At 40.7% G+C, this 18,945-nt stretch overlaps 1 protein-coding gene across 1 annotated transcript in view; it reads right to left on the reverse strand.

The window, feature by feature from the left end:
• Window positions 1-1,199: 1,199 nt before the first annotated feature.
• COLEC12 (collectin subfamily member 12) overlaps window positions 1,200-18,945 on the reverse strand; it is a 94,727-nt gene continuing 76,981 nt past the window's right edge. Inside the window, exons 4-10 of the mRNA XM_054285245.1 lie at window positions 14,035-14,133; window positions 10,486-11,532; window positions 8,591-9,079; window positions 8,332-8,468; window positions 7,483-7,592; window positions 5,657-5,802; window positions 1,200-4,469 (exon numbers count right to left, since the gene is read on the reverse strand). Of these exons, the coding sequence (XP_054141220.1) occupies window positions 4,450-4,469; window positions 5,657-5,802; window positions 7,483-7,592; window positions 8,332-8,468; window positions 8,591-9,079; window positions 10,486-11,532; window positions 14,035-14,133 (2,048 nt within the window). The 3' untranslated portion in view covers window positions 1,200-4,449. The remainder of the gene's footprint in view (window positions 4,470-5,656; window positions 5,803-7,482; window positions 7,593-8,331; window positions 8,469-8,590; window positions 9,080-10,485; window positions 11,533-14,034; window positions 14,134-18,945) is intronic.

Consider the following 18,945-nt stretch of genomic DNA (forward strand, 5'->3'; position numbering starts at 1 on the left):
GTGTTACACTGAGTTTATTTTGAAAAAGAAATCAAAGAATGTTTTTTCATCTCTGAGCCAGATGGGAAGAAAAAACAAATGTATTCCACCATATGAAAGAAAACAGATGAGAACTTTAAAAAAAAATTTTAGCCAAGTTTTTTTAGAATTTTTTTCCAGTAAACAACATGGAAAAAATGCAGTGGAGATGGTGAATGAACAAATAGGCTCTGATTTTAGGAAGGCCTGGTTTCTGACGAGCAAGGGTTTTGTCTGTAAGGCAGTTTACTGTCCCATTTATAGATGCCCAAGGTATCTCTGAGTGTGGGTAAGCGCTGGGAACTTCCTCCTCAGCTCCTGCCCAAGCCCTGGGGAGACCATGGTGTCCCAGCTGGGGCAGTGCCAGGCATGGGCAGCTGTCCCACTGCTGGCCTCTCACCTGGGTGAGCCCAGCACCTGCACAGGGCAGTGCAGAGCCTGCTCTGGGGACCGCTCATGGAAGAGCCATGGAAGAGCTCTGGGGAACACAGGCACCCACAGAAGTGAGGGAGGAAAAGCAAAGCAAGGCTGGAGACTGCGTGTTCCCTTTGGATGCTACAGATGTGTGAGCTGCTGTGCTCTTGGGCAAGGAGCCTGCACTGGGGAAAAATGGTTTTGTTTTCTCACATGTGAGTGGACTCAGCCACCCTGCTCCTTGCAGATCAGTTTGTTCCCACAGCCAGTGGCTGTCCTCTGACCAGCTCCTTGCCTTGCCACTGATCAGACACCAGTTCCTGCTACTTGCTAAAAGCAGGGTAGCTACTTGCCAGGAACAGAAAGTTAAAAGAGGAGGTCAGCTGTCTGAGAGAGAGAGGAATAGCAAGACCAGATCAGCCATTATAAACAGATAATTTAAGTCATCATAATGGCTAATGTGGGGGCTGATGTGACTTAGTTCAGGACATCCCTCACCTGGAGGCTCATATGAGGTGTTTGGTGTGCTAGGACACAGTAAGCAGCAAAGCGCTTCAGCCCTTCTTAAAGGTCTTGTTCAGATTAGACCTTCCAAACCATGTTCCTATCCCCTATGTGCTGCAAGAACAAGGCAGTAAACCTGCAATTGCAGGATAAGATAGCCCCAGACATGCTCAGAACCAGGGTGGTGTAAGTGAAAAAGAAGGCTTTACTGGAAAAAAGCTTCATCAGTTTGATTTTTAATACCTGTGAATGCTCTGGGTCCACATCCCTCTGATTTCCACATCCCTCTTGGTTACACACACATGCACAGAGTTAACAACATTAATTCCTGTGTTTTCACTTAGTGATTCCTTTATTGGAACATTTGCAAGTATTAATTATAGACAACAAAGGAAATGAGAGTTGAGATTTATAAGCTCTAATCAGCTGAAGGCATTTCCAAATAAATTAATGAAACAAGTTAGAAATGACATTAAGAAATCCAGAACTTAATGTAAATCACAATGACTTTGTACCTTCTCTGCCTTTCCCTCTTTTTCTTCCAACAGTCCAGTGCTTGTCAGAGTATATGAACTTGTATTTAATTTTTATGTAAAACAAGAAGGATGATGGGAATGTGTGCTCAAAATGACAAGTTACAATACTTGTGTATAAGAAGGAAAGCAAAACTCAAGCTGGGGCATAATAATTTGCTATCACTCAAAAATTTCTATAAAATCTGCATTATTACTGAAACCATACAGAAAGATTTGATGAAGATGTTTTCCCATTAGGGAGTGGCAGTGACTTTCATGACAATTTCTTGGCCCATTCTGGTGTCCTGCTTGTGCTCCTGCCAATCTGTCCTTTCTGTGACGTGTTCCTGAGCTGTCTTAACACTCTTGGTCCTCTCAGTGATTTCAATTCTTGTTGCCATTGGACACCTCTGTTTCCTTCCTGCAGGAATACTAGGTCAAAAGGATGGTCTGTCTCAGCATGTCTGGCTGCTCAGGCCATGTTTTGAGGATGACTGGCCATGTCAGGCACGCACCTGCAGCATGCCTCTTCATCCAGTTTTGTCTAACAGCTGCAGTGTTTGATTCAAGTGTGTGAACAGAGGGTGTGAGCCCAGTCACGTCTCATTTCTCAGTGTCCTCAGCTTGTCATTCCTCTGGCTGGGGGACACTAAATAACTCTTGGATAATCTGATCTCGTGTATGTACCATCACTGCTGTTGCTGAAGGAAGAGAAGAATGAAATCTGGGCAAGGAAGCAATACAGCTTGGGCTTAAACAGACATTTCTCATTCACTTCTTTTGGTGACAGAAGTCTGTGACATCAATAGAAAGCATAAGGAATGTAATTTAATGTGGTAGGTGCTCAAAACAGGCTTATTTCACCCAAATAAGACAACATTCAAAACAAAGGTAGCAGTCCTTCCACTTCAGTGTGGCTCTTCAAGGCTCCAATCACCAGGGTTTGTGAGGCTCTCTGGGCACACAAAATACTAGTTTTGTACCCCATTATCCAAAAATAGCAGTTTAACATTATCTCCACAGACAATGTGTAAATATATATGTAAACACTGCAGCATGTGTCTACACACAACTCCTTGGTACAGCATGACAGTGCATGGCAGAATCAAGTTGTATTCAAAATCTTGTGAAAAAGAAAAGGATCACAAAATCCAGACAAGCCCTGCCTCCAGAATGGTGACACAGGGTTTCTGCAGCTGCAGTACATAAACCTTTTTATGTAATACATATACCAATTTTCTTGTTGTTCCCATCTCATATCTAATTTGTAGTCACAGGACAGATTCCCAAATGTATCATTTTGTGTATTTTGAAAAAAAATTATAATTGAAATTTAAAACACTTGAGGGAGTGAGAGATGTAGGGAAACAGCAGTCTTTAGTTGATTGATCTTAGGAGCAGTATTTGAAAATCTGAAGTACGGAATCTTGTCTCTGTTTCCAACAGAGCTGGAGTATTTCACCAAACATATCTGCATTCAGCCAAGGTAAATGGCAGGTCAGGAGGCAATGGAAAAACAGCTCTCCTTCCCAAGAAGCCAAAACAACTTCCTTCATTGTAGAGCATGTGGCCATGAGAAGGGTATAAAAATTGGAAACCAATACCAAGGTTTCTGCTAATGAATTAACCCGCTAATTTTTAAAATTCCTGATAAGCTGCCTAGACAATGGCTCATGGGACTGTGGAAGAAACTGGCTGGGTAATGGTATAATCTCTTTCTGCTTTGCAGCATATTTTCTGTTTTGTTTGGGAGAGAAGTACCAGTCCAAGAAAACAGACAGATTGATTTACAAAGCACTTTGGAGAAGTGCAAGTTTATTAGATTTTTCTGAGTATGGCATGTTTTTCTCACCAAATCTTGAAATCTGTCTTAAAAACAAACATATTTCAGTGTGTGCAGCTTCTTTGTTTCTCTTTTCATAAAGTCTCTCATCTGGGCTTGACCTGCAGTATGTGTGGCAACTACTGGGGTAGAATTCCTTACAAGAAGGGAGAAGGAATGAAAATATTTCAAAATGATTATTAAAAATTGGAGATTTACTTCCGTGGAATTTTCTCCTAAGAGGGAAGTAGGGAGGGAGGGAGGAGGGAAGGAGGGAAGGAGGGAAGGAAGGAAGGGCTGGCTTTTATTAAAATGGTCTTTCCATAGTACCCCAATGAAACACTGGCTGTGATCAGAGCTATAATGAGTATCTAGTCCTTAGTCAACTTAATTGTTACACATGCAGACTAGACTGCTTACAGTAAGGAAAACACTATCTAAAATCTGCTTTAAAAGTTATTTAACCAGAACAAATCATCTGGGAAAGTAAAAATATTTCTAACTGGAAAAATATTTCTCTATAGCTGAGCTAGGCCTGATAGCAAACCTTAATGAATTATTAGTACCTTTATTGTTTTCTTTGGCCCCTGTGCACTATATTTGTAAAAAAAGTCAGTAAAAAAGAGAACAATTGTAAAAAGCAAATATTTTGTACAAAAATACAAAGTTTTAAAAGCTCTTAAAAGTATATTCCATATTACTGATAAGAGTTGGACTATATATATATATTTATATAAAATCTATATATTCGTGTATCTGTATAATTTTCCTACATTTGGGATTTTAGCAAATTAAGCAACTGTTTACACAGTTGCTTTATATGTTTTTCTATGTGAGTGACCAACAGTCTTACTCAGATTTATAGAATGTCTTTTCTCAGAAGACACAAGCTGGTTATGGATGTGGTTACTGGTTGGGAAGAAAATCTAAAACAGAATTAGTCCAACAGTATTTCCTGATGCTGAGGGTCGAAAGGCCTTAAATAATTACAGGATGCTGGAGAAGAGTTATTGCTGAATTCCTTGATGCTTTTAAATCAGTTTTCAGTGCTTGCTTTTTTTCTGTTTTCATTTTTTTTTTTTTTAGTTTTGGAAGTCAGTGTTGCTCTTTCCCAGGATTTTCTTCTTCTTTACATAAATTTCCTTAATATGAAGGTATCTGTAAAGTTACAGCCTATTACACTCCAAGAATTTGCCCTACAGTATGAGAGAAAACAAGAAAAACAAAGAGAAAAAGAAATGCTGTAAAAAGCCTGTGAAGATTAAACAAATTTCAAAAGAGAAAACTTACAGAGATCAAGGTATGGAAAAAATTTGAGCAGACTCACACTCAGATCTTGAAAATCCTGGAGGATAAATATTTGTAAACCTTTAAGTTTTCTTAAAATAACAAATGTATGTAGGAAAACCAGGGTAAATTATATTGTTACTTACACATGGTCCTTCACTCTGGACATCTAAACAGAATTGTACATACAAAGCTTGTTCAGCACTTAGTTGTGTCTTAGGGGACCATGGATGGGATGCAATTTTGGCTCTAGCTGACATTTATGTCTGCCTTCACTGAAATCCAACCAACAAGTTTCCAGTTGGAGGAGCCAGGCACCCTTGGCACAGCAATGTTTAAACAGGTTGTATGGAGGAGATAATGTTTCAGGCAGAGCCCCAGCATGAACACAAACACTTTTGTGCCACGTTTGACCACATTCTGTGGTGATGGGGCCGGGCTCTAAGCGGCCATGGGAACCACCTGCCCTCTGCTCCTGCAGAAATGCCTGTGTCAACAGAGAGAGATGCCCTGTGGCAAACACCTGGCTGACTGCTGGCCACACAGCAGCTTATGAGCCCTTCACTCCAGCTGCAGGATAAGCTGCTGATGGCCTATGGACCCAGCTTCTCAGTCCCATGGGACATCTCCTGGTAGTGACAGGAATTTTAAGATCTCCTCAGCAGCCACCAAGTTTGTGCCTCCTATTGCACAAACTTTCAAAAGAAATATTTTCTGGTTTTTGAAGACTGGCTCCTGAGCCACTCTAAGGCCAGCTTTCCCTGTTGTGTGGCCACTGAGCCTATAAAGGCAGCTTCCAGCATGGGTAGGATCTGGAGCATGTGCCAAATAATGCCCAAAATTTTAGGCATGTGTAAAGCCTACAGGAAATGGTCAAGATTCTGGGCATTCCATGGCTATAGTCAGCTTCGAGGCTGCTTTTTCCAAGTGCAAAAAATCCAGCACTTGCATCTGGATCTGAGTAGAAGTGCCTCACATGTGATTTCCCCTCTTCCTCAACAAGGCACTGCTGTAGCATTCAGCTAAGATCTCACCTCTAGCTGCGGGACATTTACTAAGAGCAAGAGGGAATAATCAAACCAAGGGCCTTGCTTACCTTTGTCCATGTCTTTTTCACAAATGAAATTGTTAGCATCTTCACAGTGGAAGTCATTCCAGAGCCCAGCATAGATCAACCCAGCACAATCTTCCCCCGGCCCGTGATTGTGATCCCAGTTATCAGGCTGCCCAGGTTTCCAGTTTCTTTCCACAAAAAAGTAAGAGATATGATTGCACAACACAGCACACATGGCAGGTTTTCACCACAAGAAATTAACGAAAACATCATGAGATCTGTTCTGAACGGGAAACACACATTGAAACAAACAATACATGACTCTTGCTGAAAATGGAAAACAGATGTATTACAGAGAAGGGAATCTATTCGGCCTCAGGCTGCCAAAACTCAGAGACCTAAATTTAGACCAATGAACTTTATTTTAGTTTCTGAGCGTACATGCACACACAGTGGGAGTGCTCCGTGCTCCAAGTGCATTGCTCCAAGCCTGTGAAACCTGCACACTGCATTCCCGCTGGCAGATGGGGCTCAGAAGAGCCCACGGGCTCAGAGGTAATGCCAAGATGGCATCAGCCTGCCCTCACTCACTCCAAAGCTCTCTGACTGCACCAAAGGTGGGCATCTTGGGAGAAACAGCGAAGATCCATGTGTTTTAGGGACACGTGCTCAGATGGGAAGGGAATTCTATTGAGTTTTAAGAAATCCACACACAGTATATTTACACGCATCTTTTGAGATCGTTAGCTTTGATGGTGAAATTGAAGGTAGCAAGTAAAAAATCTTGCAGTGTTTCCTCATCCTGTTTTTGTTTAACAAGTGAGAAATGCTTCCAAACTCAGGATTTAAAAGCTCAGTTTTCCTGCAGAAACAGGTTGTTGAAGGGAGCTTGTGATTGCTGGCTGACACAGTCCATGCTCAGCTAAAAAACATGCCTGCCTGACATAGAGCGTCCAACCAGGCACCTGGGAGGACACACAGCTTTCCAGAAGTAATGAAATACTCCAAAAACCTGTAACCAACAGCTCTGAGGTTATGACAGAGCACCTAAAACCACGGTGCAGTGGGAATCTACTAAAAGCAGCACCTTAAGTAGGATCAGTCACAGTGCTGCCATGAAGAGGAAGAAAGATGAAAATGGGAAAGGATAAAAAGGGGAAAATTTTACAGCTCATTTGAAATGAATGTGACTTTTTCCATGTTTTTCATCTAAATGAACACCAATGAGATCATAGCTAATCATTTCGTAACATCTGACTGACTGTGTAGCCTGTTTTTCTGAAGCACAGCATGTTAACATCTATAAACTCTTTAGTCTACTTCTCAGTATTAAAAATTTGGGTGGTTGCAATCTGTTCCATTTAGGACAAATTAGGTGTAGCCCTAGGATTCCTGGAAAGCTGCCAATTCAGTTCTCAGCTGGCCAAAGCATAGACATCCTCATTTCATGCATTTTCCTTATGCTGAATGCTTTCCACTTGGATTTGGGCTTTATCTAAAGACTGGTCATTTTTTATTAGAACGAGTACTCTATTTATAGCCAGTTGTAATGCAAATAAGGAAAATTCAAACCAAAACAGTAAAACTGTGCTTTCCATCTCAACTTTGTAATAAAAGTCAGAAGCAAAAGTTTTGGCAAGAAACACTGGGCTGCATAGTTATGTGATTCTTTCATTCAACATTCAGTTTTCTTTCTGGCAAGGAAAGGAATCCTTGTGCATGGGGAAAGCAGAGAGAAAAAACCCCAGCACCCTCAGTAACAAATTAAATTATTGGCATCTACAACCATCTGGATTCATTAGATAATTTCTAGATGCTGCTTTTAGAAGTGTCAGCAAGAGCGACAGCATTGCTTTTTATTTACGTACGTGTAAACTGGTAAAGATCCATCCAACCATCTCCATTCATTTTCCTTCTCTGTATCTGTTAGTCCAATCCAGAAGCTGCCTTTCCCAATAATCTGCCTTTTTATCCATTGCTGTGAAAGAAAGAGCTTAGTCCATAACAAGGACAACGGTTTTTGGCACCAATAAACTACACTGGTTTCATAAGCCTCTTGTTATGAGAATATGGTGGGCCAGAGAAATGTTTCTTAGCTGAAGATATGTTTCAGGAGTTGGCCTTGAGAGCCCTTGCCCAGACTAGAATTCCTTTCATTGTTTGCAATGAGGTAGAGAGAACTAGGCATGAAAATTGGGCTGACATAAAGCCACAGCTAATATCTTACAGACACAAATTGAAAAAACCCCTAAGAGTAAGGAATTGTATTTTGACATCTCCACTACCATGTTGAATAGTATTTAAAATATAGTTAGATTAAATATACTTTTGGGTCATACTAGTCTTAGGCTGCATGTATTAAATCAGATAATTTAAAATTACATTACATTCACTGCTGTGAAAAATACTCTGATAGTACACAAGGCGTAATGGATTCCATCTTTAAAGGTTGAAAACTCCTACAGTTCTCAGCAGCTTTTCTGACTGCTCTGTCCCCACCACCTTCAGGGTCAGCATCAGCTCTGCTCACACTACCCTTCTGCACAGGGAGAAGCTGCTGATCAGGCACAACAGGGTGGACAAAATTCTAATGAGTCAATGTGTTTATTTCTACTACATGAATTCATGGTGCTCGCAGCTTCCCACTATCTTGTGGTTTCTGCATGTTAAACAGCTTCAAACTTCCTCCTTGAAAACCAGCAAGAGAAGGTAATTACCTGCTCCTCTTTGTCATTGATGATAACCAAGCGTGATGCTTTCTCTTCACAGAATAACTTTGCGTCTTCAAAAATTTCTCTTTCAGTTGAAAAGTAGTAGCACTTTTCTGTATAGTTCTTCCAACGGGGGGAACAACCTGTGATGTGAATTTTTTTTGTGTTAAGCCAGTTATTGGTAACTCAAGGGAGCAGTGATAGGGCCAGTAATAAATGGAGGAACCCATTCCCTTGCACAGCATGCAGTGTGTAGATGGCTTACCATTAGCCTCGGGCATGGGCGTAGGCTGGCTCTGTAGCGCCATTGGCATCCCTGGGCCTGGTGGCCCCGGTGGGCCAGGCGGGCCCTTCGGACCAGGCAGCCCAGGGACCCCAGGGAGCCCAGTTATTCCTCGTGGTCCTGGTAACCCTGGGCTTCCCACCGTTCCTTGCAGGCCTTGAAATCCAGGTGGGCCTTGGGGCCCTGGTGGACCATCCTTGCCTGGTGGCCCTGGTGGCCCTGGGTCTCCATTTGGTCCAGGCAGACCGGTCTTGCCAGGAGAACCTCTCTGACCTTTGGAGCCAGGCGATCCTCTTGAACCTTTCCCTCCTTTTTCTCCTGGTGGCCCGGCTGGCCCAGGTGGGCCCTTCTCACCTGCAGGTCCTGGTGGTCCAGGTTCTCCTTTCTCTCCTTTTTGTCCTTTTAGGCCAGCGGGGCCAAGAGGACCAGGAGGGCCTCTGTCACCTTTAGCTCCCCTTGGACCAGGAGGGCCTGAAACAATGCAAGCGTACAAAGTGGGGATATGCACAGAAAACAAAACAAAAAGCCCTCGTGGGGTGGGCTTGTTTAATACATCTCAGACCAGCGCCACTGGATATTTAAAAATACAGAAACCGGGCTAACAGCTGCTTTCATCAGTGCTTGTAATAGTGCAGCTGCTTTCCAGATCCTGTATACTGTTGTCCTTTCCTTGACCTCCACAAAATTCAAGATACAGAAAATACTCTGATACACCCAGCCATGTGAACTGGACAGTGACACCGCACCCCAGGTGACCAGGCAAGGTGCCAGTGTCTGCAAAACTCTGTGCACTTGTCTATACTAGTTTATGCACTAGTGCTGTGTGTTGTTGGTCCTGTTCCCTCACTCTGCCATGCTCCCTTGTCCTTCTAGTCTCATCACTCTGCTCTTAGTTCCAGGACTCTTTCTCCTGATCCTCGTTGTTTGTCTGTCAATAACAGGATGTCAAAAAGAGACAAAATGATGGATAGTGAGCAAAAGGCCAACTATGGGAAAGACCAGAAGTTGCAAATTGGCCAGCTCTAACAAGACAGGGGACGATAACTCACAACAGGAAATGGCAATACTGTGACAGCAATAAACAAAACAGTTTGGGATTCTGTTCATGGATGAGCAAATCCCTTGTCACTACCTTCCCACCCCTGGCACTAATCTACATAATTCAAACTCCTCCAGAGATAGATCACCAAGCTGGAATAATTTAGGCCTGGTTGAAATGAGAATGGTTAAGGTTACTGACATGTAATCTTGGCTCTAATGCAGCCTTAGTTTATTTGGAGCAATGGATTTATATTTGTGATTAGAGGTTTAGGCTGATTCACATCTGATTGGAAATATGAGTGGTTTTTTCATTTGGGATAATATTTGGCTGGGAGAAACCTTTTAAACCTGATGCTATTTATTTCTGGAGAAAATAAAGTATCCCAGGGTTAAAAACTAAGCAAAGTAGGATGTTTTCTGGCAGACTAACAACTGGCTTAAAGTGAAATAGTAACTTGTTTTTCAGTAAGGGTGGACCTTTCTGGGAATAGTCCAACATATATTTTTTAGCCATTTCCTCCTTACTGAGGATTGGTTTCTTGAGGTTCCACACCTTCACTCACTTATTTTAGAAACTAAATCAAAAGCAGATCCAGTCGGTCAGTCAGTCAGACAGAATAAAATTCTGCTAAGTCAGAACCTTCTTTCATAACATCGCCATTTTAGCTAGAAAAATTAGTACGGAAAATTCAAGCTACATGTTCATTTCCAAAGTTTAGGATTAGATAATGGAAAACCTCAGGACTCTGTACCAGCACACACTAACTTCCACAGAACTAAAGAAGTAATGCAAGCAGGAATTCAGCACACACACCATCATTAGGGAAGCTGCATACCTTGTAGGATAGTGAAGTTCTTGATGAGCTGGCCATGTTTGGAATCCACCAGCTTCATTTCTTCCATGATTACTGACAAATTGGCGACTTCAACATCTAATCTTGACCTCATCAAATCCTGTTGCACCTTGAGAGATGCAGAGTCTATGCGAATATTGGCTAGTGTGCTGTTCATAAAAATCAGCTCATCCGAGTGTTTACTTAAGGTGTCTGTACAAGTTGTCCTGACCTCATTGAGATTGCTCGTCAGTGTCCGTAGGTGATGAGCAGTGTAGCTGATGTTGTTGATGATATTGACTATATCAGTCTCAAAGACCTGGAACCTTTCTTCTAGATTGGTGAATTTGGCAGCAGTTCTGTTTTCATCTCCTTTATGCTGTTCCTGGAGATCCTTTAGACTTTGTTCATTGGCTTGGGCAATTGTGGTGATGTTCTCCATTTGCCCACTGAAGGAGCTGAGCTGACTGTTCATGTCTTCAAGTGTATCATTGTTGGCTTTTGTCATTGCTGAGTTGTTGGCAGCCAAGGCCTGTAAATTGTGCACTTTTTCCTTAAGCCAGTCAGTGTCCTTCCGGGCCTGAAGGACAACCTGCTGCAGATTTTGAAAGTCATTCTTGATTCTTAGAATAGCCGAGCTTGTATCTTCCATTGACTTCTGTAAGACACTGATAAGATTTCTTTGCTGTATTTGAGTCAGGTTTAAGTTGTTAAGGCTCATGATGACCACACTGTGAGAATGCTCTTGGCTTTGCAGGGTTGCTTGTATATTACTTGTGTCTTGTTGGAGATTGTTGATATAGCCAGTATATGCCTGAAGTGTCTTATTGACACTGATGATCGTGAAAGTGTTACTATCTAAGGCACTTTTCATTTGGTTCTGCCTATCATCTAATAAATTTCCAGACTCTTGCAGCTTCTCCAGTGTGTCTTTGTTTCTGCTAGTTTTCTCTGCAATGTCATGAAGTTGCTGACGAAGAGCCAGAATGTCAGATCTGAAGCTGGACAGTTCAATGTTAGTATTCAAGGCTTTTTGTCCAGCTTGGTCATCTGTTGTACAGGAAAAAAGAAAAAAAAAAAAAAAAAAAAAAAAAAAAAGGAAAGGCTTTAGGTTTTTTTTAACACAGTATGAAACAACACAGTGTATTGTAAGAACAGTCAGGTTGTCAAACTATTCAGTAGGATTTTTATGCTATCTTTTCCAGAAAAGAGAAACGACTAAACAAAGTTCTGCCTCTAGACAGAGAAAACAAGCAAAGAGGAATTGATGGAGACCTTGTGTCTTGCTGAGGAGAACAAAACGGTGATTCTGTCATCACAAATGGGAAAAACTGTGGTTAGAAACTGATGAGTATATGCAGTCAAGAATGCTGTGTTCTGAATGAAAACTGAATGGGAAACAGAATTCAAAACATTAAATAGGTACCAGCAAGTGTAGGTTTTGAAGTTACAACTGGATTTTGCTGAAAGACCAGAAGTTTATTTTATCTGTTCATGTTTTCTTCTTTCTTTTCATTGCAAGTGGAATACCTTCATTGTGATTTAGTACATATAATTCTAATTTTTAAAATCTTGGGTTTAGCTTTCAGTAAGTTCTCATACTTATTTTAAAGCAATCTGGATTAGAGACAAAACTTTTGCCAGCAGACTACTTCAGATATGTCAGGATAAAATATATTTCTGGTTTTCTCTCTAATACATTAGTATTGGTTTTAATGACATTTATTTTGCCATTATTGTTGCCTCATGTTCTGAGTTTGAGGAAGGCAAAACCTTTAATCTTTGAGGAACATCTCTGCCTGTGCTTACATTGCCCTGTGGAATACTTCTGGAAGCTTGTCCAAGTATGATGAAGCATTTGAGACAGCACAGCCTATCATCCAGGACATAGAAACCAAGGAAATAAGCAGTCAACACTTGCTCTCAGGGAAGACTCCCTTGCTTGACCTCAATCACTTCACTATCCTGCTCACAGTCCATATATTTTTGTCCTCATCTACATGCAGCTATATTTATGAATTAGATAGTCTCAAGTCCATAATTTCAGATGATGCCAAGAGAGAGCAGTATGGTTTTCATAAATTACAGTGAATACAGCTGTGTATGGTGCTTTTGTCTGGTGTGATTGAATGAGTCATGATGCAAATGTCAAAGGATAGCTTGTGAGACTTCAGCCTGAAGTGTTTATGGAGTCTTTTGTGGATGGATATCTTCCTGAGCACAGTTCCTCTCCCTGCCATTTCTCTCACTCCCAGATCTTCTCAGCTCTGACTCCATGTTTACCTCTTGGCTGTAGCTCAAATTATACAGTGTTCCTCACACAGCTCTGACAACTGCCAGGTCCTCATACAGCTAATCCCTGAAGGCCTGTCTTCCATTCACCACACGCTTTTATCCTTCTGGCCCTACGGCACTTCTCTTACTTTTATGTCTCCTACTCAAACTGCTCCAGAACTTTCCTAACTTCCTCCATGGCAAGGCCACCTAAATGGGAATGGATGATCCTGAGCATCTCACTGAGCATCCATCCAGCAGTGTGCAAAAATGTGTGGCCATGAAAGAAGCAAAGGTGCTCCAAGTCATGAAAATTTAATCAGCATAATATAATAACCCAAATAGAATCCAAAAGGTTGCACAAGCAACCTTTACAGAAGTGTAGCATTTACTTCTGTAGATGTGTCAGTAAAAGAACATCTCACTGAATTACCCCATGTTTTTGAACTAAATGTAATGTACAAATACTTTAGAAGCCAGCTCCTTTTTGAGAGAAAAAAGTTGTAAAAATTTTACAATCAAGCTGCAAGCAAAGATGTTTTCCTAGAAATACATGTCTCAATATATGATTTACAAAACTAGACCAAATTTATCTCAAGAATCACATGCATGTATATGTATATTAATACTTCTACAATAAAAACTGTATGTATAGGAAGAAAAGTAAAAATGTACACTTAGAGAGTAGAATCTTTATCCATGATTTTTTTTGCATCTTCCTGAAAATTGAGAACTTTGATAGTGCTTGGGATACCCAAACACATAACAATCTTACCTCCTGTATTCCCTGAGATGATCAAGAAATAATTTATGGAAGTAATACACTTGCCTCAGACATAAGAATTTTGAATAGCTGATTATTGTGTACCTTGCAAAATGAATCTTAATTGCTAAGCAGCTTCAAGATGACTGGGTGACAGGTGCTCATTTTATGTAGAAGCTTTTGTGCTGTAGAACAACTTCTGTTATGTTTTAGATCTCTACCTCAGAGAAGATTCTCTCCTGGGGACAACATTTAAGTGTCTGTTTATTTAAATATAAATGCTTTCAGAGTGACTTCAGTGGGAACTGTAAATTTTGAAGTATTCTTAAAATGCTCTTCTAAGTAGAGCAAATCTGAACTATTTTTAAGTGCTTTCCCAAGTACTTGAGAAACTGGAATGGAAGTGCTGTATCTTGTCAGAGGCAGAGATTTTTCAGACAAATTTCCTGTCTCAATCTGCCAGGAGAACACCCCAGGTCCATAATACAAAGGGGCTTTGCTTGTGGGTAGATTACCTAATTTCTTCAGATCACTCTCCACTTCTGTGAGCTTTTCTGTGTATCTTCTGTGGGATGTTTCCAGGCCACCTGTCACATTGTCCATTTTTTCTACAACTAGGGGAGAGAGAACAGTGTGTTATGAAAAGAAGAAAAGGGAAATTATGAAAAAAGACTAGTAAACAATAAAGCAAACAAAACCCCATACCATTATCACCAAACAGTAAAAAAAGAAAACATCTTAAAATTGCCTTGCTTGCCATTACACACTGCTGTTGCTCTGTGAAATCTTGGAAGGATGAGCTCCTATTTGCTGGTGGACCCAGAATTCTTCTACTTCTTCAGTCTGCCAGCAGTCCCTAATGATTTTTTTTTGCCCATGAGAAATCTCTCTCCTGAATGAGGAAATCCCTCTTTGTGGGTTTTCCTCACAAACAAAGTAATTTTCTTTTAACAGTATTTCCATGCTTCCAGCACAGCGCTGTGTAGCAAAGGAAAATTGATTGCTAAAGGCTCAGATGTGTGAATGAAACTTCCTTTAATTTTGCTACGAGCCATTTCTCCTTAAAAAGAATTCTTTTTTTTCCTTCTGCCTTTTCATCAGTAAAAGGCACCACCTGGATAGTAAACTTAGGACTGAGATAGGAATTACTAAATGTTTTGGGGGGTTTAAACATATTGATAATGGTACAGATCACTCAAAGCAGTCTTGAAATGATTCTGCCTCATTAAGATTGAAAGGATGGTCATTCAGGAAGTGCAGATTTATGACTGATGTGCCCTTTATTTTGTAATGCCAGAGTACTTTTATTGTCACTGAGATATTCAATTATTTGATGAAATTAATATGGGAATGGAAAAAGCAGAGCAACAAATAAGCCCAGGGTGGCTTCCAGTGGCAAAAATGTGAAATTCTTGCAAGGCTAGAGGTAGCCTACAGATTTCACAGTAGACTTTGTCTAACAGCCTTTTGCATTCAAGCCACAACTAGGAGAGAAATTGCTTCTCATCATGAGATTATTTAGTCCTTTTGCTACAATGGGAGCAGAATGGGTCTGTAACAACCCTGGGAGAGGCTACACAAGTTATTGTGCCAGCTCCTTTTTTTCAAACAGGAGAAATAAAGTGTTTCCCATCTTTTCAGGTTCTGTAAACATGTGTGGGATAGAGGTACCTCTAACTCTTTCTGTCTGTGAAATGATCTGCAGCTAGGAAAGAATCTCATAAAAATGTTGCTATGTAAAGGTTTGGGTTTTCCCAAGAAGTGAAATTTAGGAATCTTTTGCTGCTCATGAGCAACCACATGAATCCCAGACCTTTAAAGTGTAGTCTATCAGGTGCTCCTTCTTTATTAACATTTACATTTGTTTTTCTGATTCTGGGTACCACAGTTACACTGGAGGCTTTTACTGCTTCCCCAAAACCAACATAAGAAAAACAGACCAAGACTATCTGATGGAACATCACTGAGGAGTTACAACAGAGAAAAAGTCTCAGGGTCTTCAGAGAGACCATACAGCCTTTGGTGAATTATCTGCCTGCTCCTTTCTAGGCTGCTAAAAAGCCAGTAAAAGAGAGACTCTACTGCTTGTGCAGAGTGTGGCTTTCTGTATTTGAGATGATGACAGATTGCTTGCTAAACACCAGACCCAGACTACAATAAAGGCTTTGCTTTTTCAGAGAGACAGTTGCTCAATATCTTCAGCTTTAGAAAGCATTTTTCTCCCCATTATAGCACTAATTTTTCACTGGTTCTTCTGCCCATTAAAGTTGTCAAAATGCTATATGCCATTTTTCCTAAATGAAACCAGAGTTGATTCTCTGTTTGTCCTGCCCTGCTGTCTTCCAGGCTGGAGCCCAGATCAACGAAGGTCCTTCAGCTACTTCTGACACTCCACTGATGCATATATATGCCTATGCATCACATGCAGAGAGAGTGAGGACTTGGCTTTTCCTTCTGGCTCCTTGTTCAGTCTGTGGTGTTCTCCTTTGTCTACAGAGAGTCACTGCCACGGCATGGCTCACTCTGGGCACTTAGAGGGACCTTATGAAATCATCTGTATTTAAAAAGCAGGCCTAATTCAAGTGTTTCTGCTGAACCTGTGCCTTGACTAGCAATGTCACATTGCTTATGGTTCTTGTTAATTCAGTTTTAGTGTAATATTCAACTGTTTCCCCAGTTATACAACACACTTGGAGTTGGAAAATGAAGATATATTATCAGTAATTAAAAGAAAAATGTAATTTCTTCCTTTTGCTGTCCAAATGAATGCTAGTTTTGATGTAGAAAAATGTAATTTCTTCCTTTTGCTGTCCAAATGAATGCTAGATCTGAAGTTTGTAAAACAAAACTATCATATAACAAGTATGTTTTCATGGCTGAATGAAATCTAACACTGGAAGCTTGAGTTAAAATTTAACCCCGAAGAGTCCAAAGCAAATGTAAACAAAACAGTAGTAATCCTATCAATAAGTAGTTGTCTGGCAGTTAAATGAGACTGAACAGAAGTAATTATACAACAGCATATGGTATTTTCATTGTTCAAAGTGAAAAAACCCGAAGCCACTGAACTCCAGCAGCAGAAACAAACCTGCTGGTCTCTGCAAACCTGACTGCAAGGTTAGCTCAAGGGCTAAGCTGCCATCCCATAGATAAACCAATGCATGTATTTGCTCTACATTGGGGTGGGATCTTATGGTCAAATAAATCATGGGTGTGGGGAACTTGATCCTCTGCCCAAACTCCTTCCCAAAGCAAGTTGTAGCTTATTTGCTTTTCTTGCTATTGCCCTGCAAGTGGGAAGGATGAATTTAGGAGAGACTGAGTAGCGAGAGGCCATGTTGTGTTTTTTTGCTCTTGGTGTCAAAAGAGGTCATGTGGACTAAAGGTCCTGTTACTGGGAATGTCTTTCCTTCCCTGGTAATAACTCCCACCACCATCTCTGGATGGAGCCTTCAGTGATATGTGAGCGTGTGGAACACTCTCAGAAGTGGAAGTCAGCCTCTAGTGAGTGTCCCAGACTTGAACATCCACTTTCCACCTTCTCCAGAAAAAGGCAAACAGGCAGAACAGCTGTAATATCCCACACAAAAGGCCACTCTGCTGCTCCCAACAATCTGCCCGCTCTTAAAAAGGCAAAGCTGTGTATGTCTTAACTTGCTTTTGGTTAACTTCACCTTAACTCACAGCTTGGTTTCTCTGGATTGTCATCTCAATTCCTGACAAGATCACAGTGGAAAATGTGGCAAAGATCCTCTAAAGGAAGCCAAAATTTCAAGTAGTTGCTGACCAGAACAGTGAGGAGTGTCTGCATCTAAGCCACCATGACAAAATGTGCCATTTCACCAGGATGTGTTGGCCCCAGGTAATGGCAGGCAAACTATGTCTGGGAGAGAGATAAAAGAAGCAGATGAAAGTCATGGTGGGCATTACTCAAGAAATTTAAAAACAAGGACTGACTAGAGAATAAAAACTACCAGAAATTCAGCCTGCAAGCATTCCCTTACCGGAACGAGCCACAGGAAGATCATTCATCTTCAATAGACTAATCTGACACCAGCTGGTGCCAGAAAAATTATAACTTTGTATTTTAAATTTAATTTAATAAAGTATGCGCAAAAATTGCAGATTGCTTTATTACTGTTTTAAACAACAATTTGTCTTCTCAAAGCAGAAGAATACTAAACTTGCCTAGTTATTCCTTCATGTTTTGTTTCCTTGTTATTCATTCATGTTTTGGTTTCAGGGTTCTCCAACATACTATATAATTTTTACCACTAGTTTGGAGGTTTGTTCTGTGTTGACTTTGCCTCCCATTGAGTTATTTTTTTGCTTGCCATATTTAATCCACTGATTAGTAGTTTTAACGTTTTAAATCACAAAGGATATTTAAATGCGACGTAGGAAATGAAAGTTTTAAAAGTAGTTTTGGGCTTTATAAACATAAGTGTGGGAGGCAAATTTAATGGAAACTTAGCTAAGAGACTGAAAGAATCCCTGATGCCAGCAGAATTCCTTCTTCCAGTGTAATGTTGCAGTAAAAAAGAGGAGAGTTCAAGGACAATATACTTTTATTCTGAATTTTGTTCTTCCTTTAAGGCCTAATCCCTTCTCAACAATCAAAACTGTTGCAGTAATTAATTTGAATGTGTACTTTCAGCTGGGGTTTTATCTACCTTATGTTTATCTAACTTATGTTTTCTGCAAATGAGCATGTAGGTACACTGAAGACAAAGCTCTGAAACTGCAGGTACAAAGGGCAGAATTAATGTCTGACATTTGCTGCTTGGTGTTACAGAAGGAATACTTGGATTCAACAAGACTTTTGTCTCTTTTCCTCTTTTCCTTGGCATTCAAATGTTGCAATCACTAAGCTGGTGAGCAGTGGTCACCAAAATGTCGTAGGGTCTGCAAGCAAGAGATGCATTATCCACCCTCCTACAATCCCCTTTCCATTTATTTTTTGAAGAGGGAATTCTTTTGTCCTTGTCCTGGATAGCTGTGATTTGGTACTGCTGTGGCAGAAAGACTCATCCCCGATGAATGACTGCTCATTCAAAGAAGGAAGTTTAGAAATGAGTGAAGCAAAGTTTGGGCCTCAAGTAAAGAGCAAAGTCTGGGGAAAAGATGGTGCTAGCAGCCCCCATAGAGAAAGAAGCTTGAAAACCAGATTGAAATGAGGAAGACAAAATTTTTCTCCCAAAGTCTGCTGGACAGTTTCCTTATGGATACTGCTTCCTCCACACATGTAAATCATTTGCCAAAGCAAGATAAAGAACAGTAGTCTCTCCAACTTGATATGCTGCATCTGATGCTGAGTGAGGGCTCTGAGAAGCCCCAGAAATGATAGTTTTATGTAAAACTCTTGAGGGAAATTCTGCTAAATTCCAGTCGTTTAGTGGCTGGGTTAAGTTGGGAAAGACCCCATT

This window comes from Melozone crissalis, unplaced genomic scaffold (genome assembly GCF_028551555.1).
Source record: "Melozone crissalis strain CALT ecotype California unplaced genomic scaffold, PUWL_Pcris_2 ptg000042l_1, whole genome shotgun sequence".
NCBI classification, from domain to species: domain Eukaryota; kingdom Metazoa; phylum Chordata; class Aves; order Passeriformes; family Passerellidae; genus Melozone; species Melozone crissalis.